At 44.6% G+C, this 14821-nt stretch overlaps 2 protein-coding genes across 3 annotated transcripts in view; one reads left to right on the top strand and one right to left on the bottom strand.

Annotated features, from left to right (window-relative positions):
• The window catches only part of Nek11 (NIMA related kinase 11), a 215468-nt gene that overhangs the window by 168134 nt on the left and 32513 nt on the right, over positions 1-14821 (bottom strand). The window lies entirely within an intron of this gene.
• On the top strand, positions 1866-3101 carry LOC121464482 (60S ribosomal protein L3). Its single transcript, XM_041677507.1, has one exon. It carries the CDS (start codon positions 1890-1892, stop codon positions 3099-3101), a length of 1212 nt encoding a protein of 403 aa, XP_041533441.1. The 5' UTR covers positions 1866-1889.

Below are 14821 nucleotides of genomic sequence, written 5' to 3'. Positions count from 1 at the left end.
TGTGGGAACCTAGTCTGTTTGGATGCTCACCTTCCTAGACCTGGATGGAGGGGGGAGGACCTTGGACTTCCCACAGGGCAGGGAACCCTGACTGCTCTTTGGACTGGAGAGGGAGAGGGAGAAAAAATGGGGGGGGAGGGAAATGGGAGGAGGGGAGGAGGTGAAAATTTTTAATAATAATAATAATAAAAGAAAGGTCCGGGATCCTGTGTGAGCCTTGCTTGAACACTGGAGATGGGAATAGCCTCCAATGACAGCAATGTCTCAAAGAGTCAGGGCAACTAAACAGCTTTCTAGCAAGCTTAAAGAAACTAGGATCATTTCCTTTGTGATTTAGCCACCAACATCCATGCTGGACACAGTGGTAAATGCTTACAAGATGTGGCAGCATGTGAACACTGTGTGGTTCTGGTCCCTTCCCTGTGTGCACTGGGGAAGGCAAAAAATAAATAGAAATGTGTGCATGGATAGAGCATAAATATATGCTTTTAAAACCGCAAATTGAGAAAAACGTCTAGATGTTAGAGTAAAGGGTATCTGACTTCAAGACTAGGAAGGCAATGTGGTAAGCAACTATGGTTCCTGTTTAGGACAAAATCACAGGAAATAGATTTTAACCTTAATGAAACAAAGTTTGGATTTTTGTTTGCTTTTGAGAAATATCCAGTGTTTAGCAAAGAAGAGTAAGATAGCCCTTTCCCATCAATCTAACAAGGTGGTAGGTATTCTTCATGCCTTTCTTAGACAGGAAGACCTCCATTTGCCCGTTGCCATCTCTGCAGCACATACCTGTTATGAGAGCCCGCTTGTTTGTGCCTGGATTCTTGGCCCCAAAATAATCACATAGAAACCATATTATTTGCAATACTGTTTGGCTAATAGCTTAAGCACATTTCTGGCTAACTCATAACTTAAATTAATCCATCTCTATTAATCTGTGTATTGCCATGAGGCTGTGGCTTACTGGGTAAAGTTCTAGCATCTGTCTCTGGGGGGCTACATGGCTTCTCTCTGACTCCATCTTCTTTCTCCCAACATTCAGTTCAGTCTTCCCCACCTAGCTCTACTCTACCCTATCACAGGCCAAAGAGAGTTTCTTTATTTACCAATAGTATTCACAGCATGCAGAGGGGAATCCCACATCACCTACCTGTCATTTCAGCAGCCCTGCATCAGACACCTTCCTTACATTGAGACAGATTCCTGGGCTGAGAACCCAACCTTCTCCAGATGACATGACAAACACAGACAGGTGCCCTGCACCACACACACACACACATCATTTTCGACACTGATGGGTAGGTAGCCCATGCTTTGATGAAACAGTTGTGCCCACCTAAGATCTTAACATGGGGCTGAGTCATATGAAGAGTTGGTGGGGCAGGGCTTTCCTCATGCTGAGGCAGGTGTTGGACAACATCTGTGGTAGTGTTGTGACCTCTACCTGGCTCCCCATGCCAACAGCTGTGAGCTATCTATTGCCTTTACCATCTAAACTAGGCAGGCTTCCAGCTCTGACCTACACCTAGAAGCCCTGATGGATGCAGCTAAGTACCACAGCAGACCTTGCAGTGACCACAAGTCACTGCTAGACGTGGAGTGGAACTGCCAGAGGCTTAACTCACTTGACTTAATTTCTTTTCTTCTTAAAACTTAGACTCTTCTAAAGGACTTAAGGCCATAGTATTGCTCTCTTACTTTATAACTAGAAGCATCATGATAGTGTTAACATCCTGTTTTAATGGTTTCTCATCTCCTTTAATAAGACATATAACTTTATTAAGTATAAAGACATGAAATGAAATGGCAGAGATGCATCATTTTTAGCTAGTACATTGATTTAAAAAACAGAAAAGTCCCTCTCTATCGGCGGCGGCGTGTGAGGAGAGATGTCTCACAGGAAATTCTCTGCTCCCAGGCATGGGTCCTTGGGCTTCTTGCCGCGGAAGCGCAGCAGCAGGCATCGTGGGAAAGTGAAGAGCTTCCCCAAGGATGACCCTTCCAAGCCTGTTCACCTCACAGCCTTTCTAGGCTACAAGGCTGGCATGACCCACATTGTCCGAGAGGTTGACAGACCAGGATCCAAGGTAAACAAGAAAGAAGTCGTGGAGGCTGTAACCATTGTGGAAACACCACCTATGGTAGTTGTGGGCATCGTGGGATACGTCGAAACCCCACGAGGTCTCCGCACCTTCAAGACAGTATTTGCTGAGCACATCAGTGATGAGTGTAAAAGGCGGTTCTACAAGAACTGGCACAAATCTAAGAAGAAGGCCTTCACCAAATACTGTAAGAAATGGCAGGATGACATGGGCAAGAAACAGCTGGAGAAGGACTTCAACAGCATGAAGAAGTACTGCCAGGTCATCCGCATAATTGCCCACACTCAGATGCGTCTGCTTCCTCTGCGCCAGAAGAAGGCACACTTGATGGAGATCCAGCTAAATGGGGGCACTGTGGCTGAGAAGCTAGACTGGGCCCGGGAGAGGCTGGAGCAGCAGGTTCCTGTGAACCAGGTGTTTGGGCAGGATGAGATGATTGATGTCATTGGAGTGACAAAAGGCAAAGGCTACAAAGGGGTGACCAGTCGTTGGCATACCAAGAAACTGCCCCGCAAGACCCATCGAGGGTTGCGCAAGGTTGCCTGTATTGGCGCTTGGCACCCTGCCCGAGTGGCCTTCTCTGTGGCTCGGGCTGGGCAGAAAGGCTACCATCATCGGACAGAAATCAACAAGAAGATTTACAAGATTGGTCAGGGCTACCTTATCAAGGATGGCAAGCTGATCAAGAACAATGCATCTACCGACTATGACCTTTCTGACAAGAGCATCAACCCACTGGGTGGCTTTGTCCATTATGGTGAGGTAACCAATGACTTCATCATGCTCAAAGGCTGTGTGGTGGGAACCAAGAAGCGAGTGCTCACACTCCGCAAGTCCTTGCTGGTGCAGACCAAACGGCGGGCTCTGGAGAAGATTGACCTGAAATTCATTGACACCACCTCCAAGTTTGGCCACGGTCGTTTCCAGACCATGGAGGAGAAGAAAGCATTCATGGGACCACTCAAGAAAGACCGCATTGCCAAGGAAGAAGGTGCTTAATGCCAGAATTTGCTTGACTGGTGTGGTTGGTCTCAATAAAAACTTTTTCAGTGAAAAAAAAAAAACAGAAAAGTCAAAATCTAAAGACACTTAAGGGAAAATTACAGAGTAGAGAGACCAATACAGATAGAATTTTATTGCTGATATTTTTCTTTCCTTTGAGAGTCCCAAAAAAGTATCTTTAATTTAAGACAGAATTCCTTAATGGGTTATCTTCATGTGCCTTAAATATGACATCACATTTGCTTTTTTTTTTTTTTTTTTTTTTTGGTTTTTCGAGACAGGGTTTCTCTGTGGCTTTTGGAGCCTGTCCTGGAACTAGCTCTGTACACCAGGCTGGTCTCGAACTCACAGAGATCCGCCTGCCTCTGCCTCCCAAGTGCTGGGATTAAAGGCGTGCGCCACCATCGCCCGGCTCACATTTGCTTTTTTAACAATTAAATCATTTTTATTTTTAAAACAACCTTATTTTACATACCAACCACAGTTCCCTCTCCCTTCCTTCCTCCTGCTCCCCCTATCATCCCCCTACCCCACCCCATTCACTATTCAGAGAGGAAGAGGCTTCCCATGGGGAATCAACCAAGTCTAGCACATCACTTTGAGGCAGGACCAAGGCCCTCCCTACTACATCTAGGCTGAGCAAGGTATCCCACCATAGGGAGTGGGCTCTAAAGAGCCAGTTCATGCACTAGGGATTAATACTGGTTCCACTGCCAGTGGCCCCACAGACTGCCCAAGCCACACAACTGTCACCCACATTCACAGGGCCTAGTTCAGTCCTATGCAGGTTCCCCAGCTGTGTCTGGGGTCAGTGAGCTCGCACTAGCTCAGAGCAGCTGTAAGAATTAAATCTTGATTCCAGCTCATGTGGGATTCTAGTTCATCCTGTATAGTCCTCGGCGCCTCTTATCACAAACATGCAGCAGGTCGCAGCAGGGACTTCAGTGACATTAAGGTACAAAATATGGACAGCCGACAGAAGCTGAGGAGCAGGCTGCTGGCATGACAACTCGGGGTCCCTCTGGGTCTGTACAAGGTCCCAGGAAGCCACTACTAAAGACCTAAAGGTAGGAAATGCCACACTTCTGTTACCTTGCTGTCTATAGAGTACTTTCTGTGAGGCAGACACCATGCTGTGGGTTGAGGACACAAATGTGGAGAAGGTAACCTCCTACCTCCTGAGCGCACAGGAAGCAAATCTAGAACCCTTGTCAGCCTCATAGCAAAACTACAGCAGAGCTAGAAATGAGGCTGAGACCCCCGACCATTCACTGAGGAGAAAAGAAAAGCAAACATCTTTGGTCTTGAATGCCAGGACCCTGACTTTTGTACATACAAAGTTCTAAAAAACTAGCCGAATCATCTTTTCCCAGGCAAATCCCACAAAGTGAAAAAGGTGAATTTATCATTCTTCACTATTTTGCCCATACAAATCAATACCCAAGAGAGGAATGATTGCATTTGTAGTATTTAAATAGGGTATTAAAGTTAATAAGCATATAGCTTTTAAAATAAAACTACTTAGTGCATTATATAATATGAAAATATTGTGGACACATGCTTTTTGCTGAGAGGAGATATCACACTATTTCTTTTAAAAATATTTTTAATTCTTTAATAATTTCATCCATTGCATTTTGATCACATTCAATCCCCTCCTCCTAGCCCTTCTCAGATCTGTCACATTGCATACCCACCCATGTTTGTGCCCTCATATTTTAAAATCCATTGAGTCCAATTAGTATTACCCATATGCTCTTGGATGTGTGGTCAACCTACTATGGAACATATGCTTAGAGAAAGCAGACTCTCCCATTCCTGGGAGCTGTCAATTGCCAATGCTCTTCAGTTGGGGTGGGACATTGTGCCCACCTCCTCCCTCCAGGCTAGGATTTTGTCTGGCCTAAGCTTACATAGACAGTGCATGCTTTCTCACCTGCTGTGAGCCCAAATAACATTGCCTGGCTATAGTCACCAACCACCTCCGGCTCCTACAGTCTCTCCGCCCTTTTCTCCTCTGTGACCCCTGAGTATGATAAATATGTACCAGGCAAGGCTGAGAACTCTGAAGTGGCAAAAATCACTTTTTAAGAAACATGTAAAACCATCAGATTCACAAACCACTCCTTCCTTTCTCCCTACCCATCTACCCCAGACTTTTAACCAGAGAGTCTAGAAACTCCAGCATATTTCGGGAATAAGAGTGAGACAAATTACAAGTAAGCTCTACTGTGCTCCAGAGGACTCCTCATGCTCTTTCTCCAGAAAGCAGGTCCTGAGATAAGAATTTGTGTGCAAGCAGTCAATGCGGAGAAGTGATGGGAAAATAAGGCGAGCTAGAGAAGGGGAGGAGGCCATTGCAGGGTTCGTTATCAAGAGAGTTACCAACGTGAGCATTGCCTTGCCTGTGGGGAGCAACGTTGAGAGCCAGTGACTATGTGATGCACAGAGTTCTGCTTCACATCAGAGAGCTGGGGAGCTGCTCTTACCCCACCTCCTATTGCTCCCTAGTTACCAATCCTTCTGGAGGGAGGATGGAAACTCAGCAGACTGAGAAAACCAATGAGGCTCTGGAAGCTAACACAGCTCAGCAAATTACTAAACTCCTGGGCTCCCTTCCCAAGGTCTAGAACCACTGCTGGGGGTAGATAAAGGGGGAGCTTGCAGGCCGTGCAGGGAGCTCAAGGAATGGAGCTCTCGTGAGTGTGAGTCCTTACCTATACCAAGGTGGGCTTTTCAGTGATGCAGCTGCCTTTGATCACCCACACTCTTGGGAGTAACCCCAACAAACTCACTGACTCACCCCACAGACTTGAGCTAAAACTCTTTTTGGTATGTCATTGTTCCCTATCTGAGGTGAATAGACGTTCATTCGTCTCTCCCCAGGAAAAGTCACACAACAGGGGCTGCCTCCTGGGAATACAAATTTCCCCACCCTTCTATCCTGCCAGAACACAGTAGGCCCAAAACTGCAGGAGAGCCCGCAGGCAGAGCTGCAGGCTTTGCTAGTGCAGGCTGGGAGGGGCACGGAGTGTGTTATGTGCTCAGGAGACACAGACAGGATCCCAATTCTGCCTTCCACAAGGATAAAAATGAAGGAAAAGTCCCATTTTAGAAGCTGGTCTACTGCATATTCCTGAAGATGGCGGGTGTTTCACTTAACTTTGCATTTCTGAGTTGACAGAAAAAACTCAGGGGAGGGTTCCTTCTGACTCAGAGTTTCCGAAGGATTCAGTCCGGTGGGTGGGTGAGTGGCTCTGTCCCTAGGGAGAGAAGCAGGAGGCTGAGCAGCTGTTCACACAGAACTGAGGACAAGCCAGAACGGGAAGGGGGGGGGGGTAGACTTCAAAGGGACTACTTTACCAGCCAGGGCCCACCCTCCTAAAGACCCAACACCCTCCAAATGTGGACCCACAAGCTGGGGTCCACATTCAAGGCATTAACCCATGGGAATAGTTTACGTTTAAACTGTGTAGTGGTTTGAATGAGAATAGCCCCGATAGGCTCATCTATATGAATGCTTGGTTCCTATTGGTGGAACTGTTTGGGGAAGGATTAGGAGGTGTGTCACTAGAGGTGGGCCTTGAGGTTTCAAAAGCCCATGCCTGTTCTTGTTCTCCCTCTCCACCTGCTGCCTGTAGAACAGGATGTGAGCACTCAGCTTCTGCCTTGGCACCATGCCTTCCCGCCTGCTGCCATACTCCCACCATGGACTAACCCTGAAGCTATAAGCAAACCCTCGATTAAATGCTTTCTTTTGTATGCTGCCTTGGTGATGGTATCTCTTCACAGCAATTGCAGTAGCTAAGAAAAATGAATAGTAGGACATAGTGATTCCTAGACAAAGTGAAATCAAGTGTCACAAATATAGGTAGATGACAGATAGATAGATAGATAGATAGATCAGAGAGATGATAGACAAATTATAGATAAATGGTAGATAGATAAATGAACAGACAGGAAGATTATTGAATGGATGGATGGACAGATGAATGGATGAAGCAAATAATACTACAAGTAAGACATTTTTCAGTAGCAATTTCACTATTCCTGGGTATGGTCTGGGTTATATTTCCAAGGCTGGTACTACAATACATTTCACATGTTATTTCTCATTTTTGAGAAAAACAGAGTAAATAGAACTTTCAGGAGGGGGAAGTTTGAAGATGGGTGTCGCCTCATTAAAAAAATCACTACTCATGAATTCAGTGATTTTATTTTTGGCCTTTATGGATAAGAAAAATAAAACCAAATGTGTCATAATTAGAGATGGGCTAATGCTCAGTGGACATTCTTAGTGGAGCTCCGACAGTGTCAATGCAAGAATAGACACAGCTTCAGGATAGTCCACATCCAGCCCCTAGTCACGTGGAGAAATGAAAAACCTCAAACTACTATGTTGTGTAAAGCCCTTTCCCCAGGACCCCCTATTTGATCAAGAACTCCAGGGCTGTAAGCATGAACAGCAGCATTTCCCGGGCATGAGATCAGCCAGTGTGCTTGTACACCCCTTGAAAGCAGCCACTCTCTCCCACCTCTAAAGAACAGCCTCCGGCAAGCTGCCAGGACAATCCCCAGAAGGGCCATTGAGAGCAATGCTTTTTCTCTCTTTAGCTCAAATATGAGTGGGTTCCCTTACAGAAGCCAGCTTCTGGAACTTCTCGTTAGTCTGTTCTTTACAACTCTGTGTATAAAAGGCCTCTTCCAACCTCACCACTCAGTTGTCTGTGGGCCCTCCTCTCCCCACCCTTCCTTCCCTGTGTCTTGAGACAAGCAGTCAGGCAATCCTATGTTTCTTCTTCCTACAGATGAGCAAAATCAGCAAATATTGAAGCTCAAGTATTTCAAATACCATGGAAGTTATCTCTGCCAACAAGTCCTTGTTCCCCACCCCCAATGCCATGGGCTCTGGAGGACAAACCTCCTGCCCCAGAGCAGAGCCTGACTTTAGAAAGGCTGCAGAGTTCTGGCCTGAGAGGTGTGAAGAAGTCTCCCGAAGAGCTTTAAAAAGAAACCAGGTATTTCTATTATTATTTGTCTGATAGTGGAAAAGAAAGAAAATTCCTCAGATAAAGAATCACTTTGTCCAAAGCCTAAGCTTGAGACATTAAAAATAAATCTAGCAGGTGATAGAGGCACAAAATTGATCACAATCATTTTTATTTAAAAAAAGTAAATCAAAGTTCTAATAGTAAGCAAAACATAGTGGTTCACAGCTGTAATTCTAGTACTCGAGGCACGAGACAGGAGGATCACTGCATGCTCAAGCCCAGCCTAGGCTACAGACTGAAAGGCTGTCTCAGAGAAACAAAACAAACAGAACAAAGGAGTTCACAGCCCAGCCCAGATCCTCCTACATCATGTTACTCTACGCTAATCCCACTAACAAAGATATGAACGTGCCCATCAGCTGACGGATGGATAAAGAAAAGCACCTTCTGCATACAATATAACTTACCCAGTTGTTTAGAAAAAAATTGTAACAGTTGCCAGAAAATGCATGGAACCGGAAACTGATGTGATGTAGCCTCAGAAAGACACAATTCACATGACTCTTTTTCGGGTGAGGATCCTAACCTTTAATGCTTGTATGTAGGCAAATAGGGCTTGTAAGAGTGGCTACAGACTATCAAACTAGACAGACGACGGTGAGAGGGAAACAAGAAGTGTAGAGAGCCGAGCAAAGGTCAAATGTGTGTGATGTGAAAATGACTGTATTGGGGGTGGGAGGTCACTAGGGAGGAGGAGCGTAAAGAAGAGGGGAAGAGAAATAACAAAAAAAATTGTTTGGAAATGCCTCAATAAAATCTAATCCTTTGCAAGCTAATAAAAAAATTAAAAATTGTTCGTTAACTTTAAAAGACTATAGGTAGCATTTATTTGTATTGAAATACTGAAAAAAAAAGCTTTCCTCTCAAAGCCTTTCTTAACTCTTATAGGTGTAGGCCAGAGTCCTCCCCTGTCTGTACTCCCTTACTCTGTTGTTTAAGACATTTCTTTTTGGTTTTGGTTTTGCATAACAGCTCTGGCTGTCCTGGAACTCACTTTGTAGACCAGGCTGACCTCAAACTCACAGAGATCTGCCTTCTTCTGCCTCTCAAGTGCTGCGATTAAAGGCGTGCACCACCTTCCTGGCTAACAATGTCTACTTACATTCTTGGTCAGCACAGAGATTTCTCTTGCTAGACTGTAGACGCTCAAAGGCCAGACTGATACTTATTTCCCACGGAATTCCCAGTTCCTAGGAGCACCCAGGACGGGAGCACTCCTCGCTGTCAGTCCACTCCACCATCGCCCTCTAAACATCATTTATGTCCGCATTTATTTCTTTGTCTTTCTCCGGCTGAGCATCATCACGGTTTACATGGCAACAATCCCTGGTACATAGTAGCTGCCCCGGAAACATCGGTTACTGACTGCATGCTCCAAGGTCCAGTTGAAGAGTAGAAGGAGGGAGAGTATGAGCAAGGAAGTCAGGACCACGAGGGGTTCACCCACTGAGACAGTGTGCCTGAGCTAATGGGAGCTCACCAACTCCAACTGGACTGGGAATGAACGAGCATGGGATCAAACTGGTCCCTCTGAATGTGGTTGACAGTTTGGGCAGACTGAGGGGCCAATGACAATAGCACTAGGGTTTGTCTCTACTGCATGTACTGGTGTTTTGGGATCCTATTCTCTTTGGATGTATACCTTGCTTAGCCTGGATGTAGTGGGGCAGGCCTTGGATTTCCCACAGGGCAGGGTGCCTTGCCCTCTCTTAGGACTGGAGGGGGATGGGGGGAAGGGAGGAGCAAAAAGAAAACTAAAATTTATAAGAAATTAAAAAAAAATCAAGAGCACCCCAAACACTGGAAGCAAAGGTCCTATAAGTCACAGCTCTTACACATGAGGCCCACTGACCCTGAGATACACTTGTTAGCAGGACATCAAACAGAAAATATAAATTTATTTTTAAAATCTGCTTTCTAACACATACTGGAATAGAATTTTCCTAGGAGTTGACATACCCACAGGAGCTGACAAGAACATTAACATAAATAAAGAAAAATAGAGGTGAATGACAGCAGACAAATGGCTTGGTTTAGTCACTTCATAATACGGAGAGAAATGGTAACACCCACAGCAGTCACCCCGCCAAGCAAGTACAAGGCTACCCAGTTTTCCGAAGGCCACGCCCTTATTCTACCTCTTTTCTAGTTTGAGGGTGGACTTGCTTCATTTTAACAGGAGGCACTGAACTCAGGGATCAGACAAGAGCAACACCTCCAGCCAGGAAGGTCCTGAAAGGTTAGGGGGGTCATCCAGGAAGGTCCTGAATGGTTAGAGGGGTCAGCCAGGAAGGTCCTGACCGGTTAGAGGAGTCAGCCCCTTCCTAAGGCTGGTCCTAAGGGGCATCTCAGCAGAGGCAGCACTAACTCTTCCAGGATGAACCAACCACTGACTCTAAAGAAGAAATTCTTGTCTCTGAAGGTAAGATCTTTTCTTTCCCGCTTAGTCATAGAGCTCCTGAGTGTCTAACAATTAAGAAATCTAAAATATGTTTTTAAGGATGAAAACACCTGCCACCCACTCTCTTCCTGTCTTTAGAATCAAAGACAAACAAAAACAAAAATCACACTCAGTGATTTGGAATGTGGGCCTCCTTCTGATGAGGCGCTAATGAGGCCATGTCTCCTGTTCATTAGTTATCTTTTGAGACGTAGAGAAAATCTTACTCACTGTCAATTAGGAAGCCACAATTGAGGCAAGCTGGGTGGCACACTCCTGTAATCCCACTACTCGAGGCTGGAGACAGGACCTAAAATTCAAGATCAGCCTCTGCGGCAGGCCCTCAAACTGAGTTAAAATACACCCTTCCTTCTTTTAAGGTGCTTTTGTCGGGATATTTAATTATAGCAGATGGAACAGTAACTACTGAATGCATTCTGAAAACTACTGAGTTCTGAGTAAACAAAGATTCTGTTTATGTCAGCATGGAAATTAAGGAGCATAACAATGTCAGTGAGGAGATGAAAAAATAATTTACCATGAATAATTGGATTATCTTTTGATATTATTGTTATGGGATGCAAATTCATAATTAATATTAGGTTAATATTTAAAATGCAATATTGGGATGAATAATTCATGTCATGCCTTTATTTTTAGTATTACAGGAAAATATCAGAATTGTTTACTTCAATAAGATGATCTGTCATGACTCAAAGAATGCCATGAAACCAGGCTACAGGGACAAATTAAGTTTTTAAGAAGCAACAAAAAAAGCCCCATTTTCTTAGCTAAGTAAAGCTGATCAAGCAGAAGCACCGCTGGTGCAGGACAATTGTCTATATTCTGTCAATTATGTTTTAAATAAACGCTGATTGGCCAGTAGCCAGGCAGGAAGTATAGGCAGGACAACTAGACAAGAAGTAGAGGTGGGTCAATGAGAACAGGAGAATTCTGGGAAGAGGGAAGCTCCCTCTGGGGTCCTGTCTAGACACAAAAGAAGCAAGATGTGACTATGCCGCTGAAAAAGGTACTGCATGTGGCTAACACAGATAAGAATAATGGGCTAATGTAAGTTATAAGAGTTAATAAGAAGCCTGAGCTAATGGGCCAATCAGTTTATGATTAATGTGTGATTTCTTTGGGACTTAACAACTGCGGGAACCAGGCAGGACAGAAACCTCAGATAACACACTGCATAATGCAAAATTAAATTATGATGTAGTAAGATTTTGGTTTTCCAAATATAAAATGGAAAAAAACCTAAGCTTTGGGGATGTGGCAAAATGGCAAGAACACTTGCCTAGCATGCCCTAGGCCCTGGGTTTCATTCCCAGCACTGCAAATCATTATCACCACCACCACCATTATCATCACCATCAAGAGTTTTAATAAATTCCCATAATTATATTTGTAACAGGTGCTAGTTAGCCTCAAGTTATAAAAGGCAATTTTCTTTGAAATTTGTAACTCTAAATTTTAGTCTCTATAACCATCATTATGGTGAAGAACCTGAACTAAACAAAATCTTCTAACTTTAGCATTAAAAAAGTTGTTCCTTTTATTTTTAATCCTTTTGAGCCTTTTCTATTTCTGTGTGTGATTTGTATGGTGTATACGTGTGCACTTGTGTGTCTATGTGCCACACATGTGGAGGCCACACATCAAGTCAGCTGTCTTCCTCTGTCTCCATCTTAGTTTTTGAGACAGGGTCTCTTTACAGAATCTGCAGCTCATGAGTTAGCTAAACTAGTGAGCCAGTGAGCCCTAGGGATTTATCTGTCTAGAGAGACAGAGAGACACACAGACACACACCATATACACACAGATACCCACCACATACACACCACTCATACCACAAACACATGCATATCACACACACACACACACACACACACACACACACACACACACACACAGCCCAGAAATGGAATTCCAGAAGTTCACAGCCATGAATGGCTCTTTAATGGGTACTGGGTATCCTAACTCAGATCCCAATCCTTTACCAGTAAGCACTTTACCCACTAAGCCATCTTCCCAGCCCCTTCTTCATTTTGATGAAAAGAGGAGGAAATGAGGTCTGGCTAGCATTCCTCCATTAGAGAGTTTAAGCAACTGATTTTGGGTATTAATAGTTTTGCTAAATTGTGCTTATACTAAAATTAAGCCTGCTTCATACAACTAAAAGGGTAAAGCCTCACTTAACAACAGAGCTCAAACTAGAACCTACAACTAGGAAAGAGTGTGTGTGTGTGTGTGTGTGTGTGTGTGTGTGTGTGTGTGTGTACGTGGTGGATGTGCCAACTTACAGATTTAGTCATTGTTTCTAACACATCATGGACAGTTAGAGGAATCAGAGACTGGAGAGGAACATGGCTACCATCTCTGGTCACACAGGCCTTCATTGCTGAGAGGAGCCTAGCTGAAGAAAGTACCCAGGCCTCAGAGCACACAGTGGGCCTCACAGGAAGGGCTGTGTACGTTATCCTGCACACATACTCTCTCCAGAGGAACTACATAGATGAGATTGGTCTCACATGTAACACTGACAACAGGACGCTAAAGAAGGAGTCCCCTGGGAAACTAGACCAGTTCTGTCTCCAGAGTTTCTGGAGTTTATTTGAGGATAAGCCAAAGTGTTCCATGTTCAGATGTTGAGAGGAAGAACGTTTTTAGGATCCTAAGGTGTGATACCCAGTTAGGGATTTAATGAGAAACGTGGAATCTCAAAGCAGTCCTCACATTCAGCGTGTGTACTAATCACCACAGGAGCTGCTAAACGCTGCCTCCCAAAGTGGAATAATGCCTGCTGGGGAAACTGAAGGAGGGCGGGATGGAGAAAAGATAGAATATTCAGGCCTACAGTCGGATGGCGGGACAATGTCTAATGCTCTGTAGTACAGTAGCCTAACTATCATTCACAAAATTAACTGTCTATTTCATGACAGCCAGGACAGTGCCTTCTGGATTTCCTCAACACAAAGAAAAGATAAATGCCTGAGGCAGTAGCCATGCCAGTTACCCCAGCTGATCTTCATGTACATGAACACACTGTATTCCATTAAAAAGTACAGAATTGTGTTATCACTGAAAATGTTCTTAACTGCCGCCTCTGGTGTGGCGGGTCTAGGGAGGGCCTGGGGAGCTGGCTTTCTAACACAGGCCCAGATGCTGGCCAGGGCAGCTTCTTCAACCAGAACCACTCTTTAAACAGCAAAGCTGTAATTAGGGATCCAGAAGCCTGCCACGGATAAGTGTCAGATAGCCCTGGTCTTCCCCAGCGTCAGAGGGAAGAGGGCTAATTTGAAGAACAGGCCAAGTGAGAGGGCGCGCAGGCGCTGAAAGCCGTGAAGCATGCACTCTCTTCTGATAATGAAGGCCAGGCTGTTAGAACAACTCATTGGTCACACGGGGCAGGACGACACGACAGAATACAAGGCTGAACTAAAGGCTCCCGAGCATACAGGGTTCTGTTCTGTTCAAAATGGAGTCTTTCCAGCGAAGTCCAAGATGGTCTCAAAAGTGACATCCTCCTGCCTTCAGAGAGCTGAATTACAAGTGTGCACTACCATGTCTGGCAACCTGCAAACTTTAAAGCTCAGTTAAGAAAGTCTGTACGGTTTGGCCCATATGTTTCAACTGCAGGTTCTACTGACTTCCTCTCATTCCGTTCCCAGCAGGGACAGATTAGAGCTTCCCATTGACCTTCCCAATTTTTCTTGCTGCACAATTGATTAATTTAATGTATCCATGCTCAGTCTTATTTCTCAGGTAATTTGACATAATTTATATAATAAAGGAGAAAATTAGGACCAGCATGACTAGATGGGACGGGGAAATCAAGTAAAGAATGCAGATACATTGACCAAACATTATTGCTAACTGAAAAGATTTATTTTCATCTTCTGTGTATGGGCACTCATACCTGCACACATGTCTGCGTACCAGTGGAGAGCAGAAGAAGGCATGGATCCTCTGACACTGGGGTTACAGTTGCCTGTCAGCTGCTATGTGGGTGCAGGGAATCAAACTCTGGCTCTCCGCAAGTGCGGCTGGTGCTCTTAACTACTGGGAAATCTCTTCACCCATTGTTATGATGTTTGAGGTTCAAAGGAAGCTCCAAACTTCATACAATATATTACTAGAATCATTGCTACTATACATACTGTGGCTGCTATTGACAACAATGTCACAGGTGCAATTCTTGCCTGTTGTAAGAGGCCACG

The sequence above is a fragment of the Microtus oregoni genome, unplaced genomic scaffold (assembly GCF_018167655.1).
Source record: "Microtus oregoni isolate MIOR12 unplaced genomic scaffold, Mior012 000028F_ref0000031, whole genome shotgun sequence".
In the NCBI taxonomy this organism is placed as follows: domain Eukaryota; kingdom Metazoa; phylum Chordata; class Mammalia; order Rodentia; family Cricetidae; genus Microtus; species Microtus oregoni.
The sequence above is the reverse complement of the archived record's forward strand: the minus strand, read 5'-3'. Positions and strand labels throughout refer to the sequence as shown.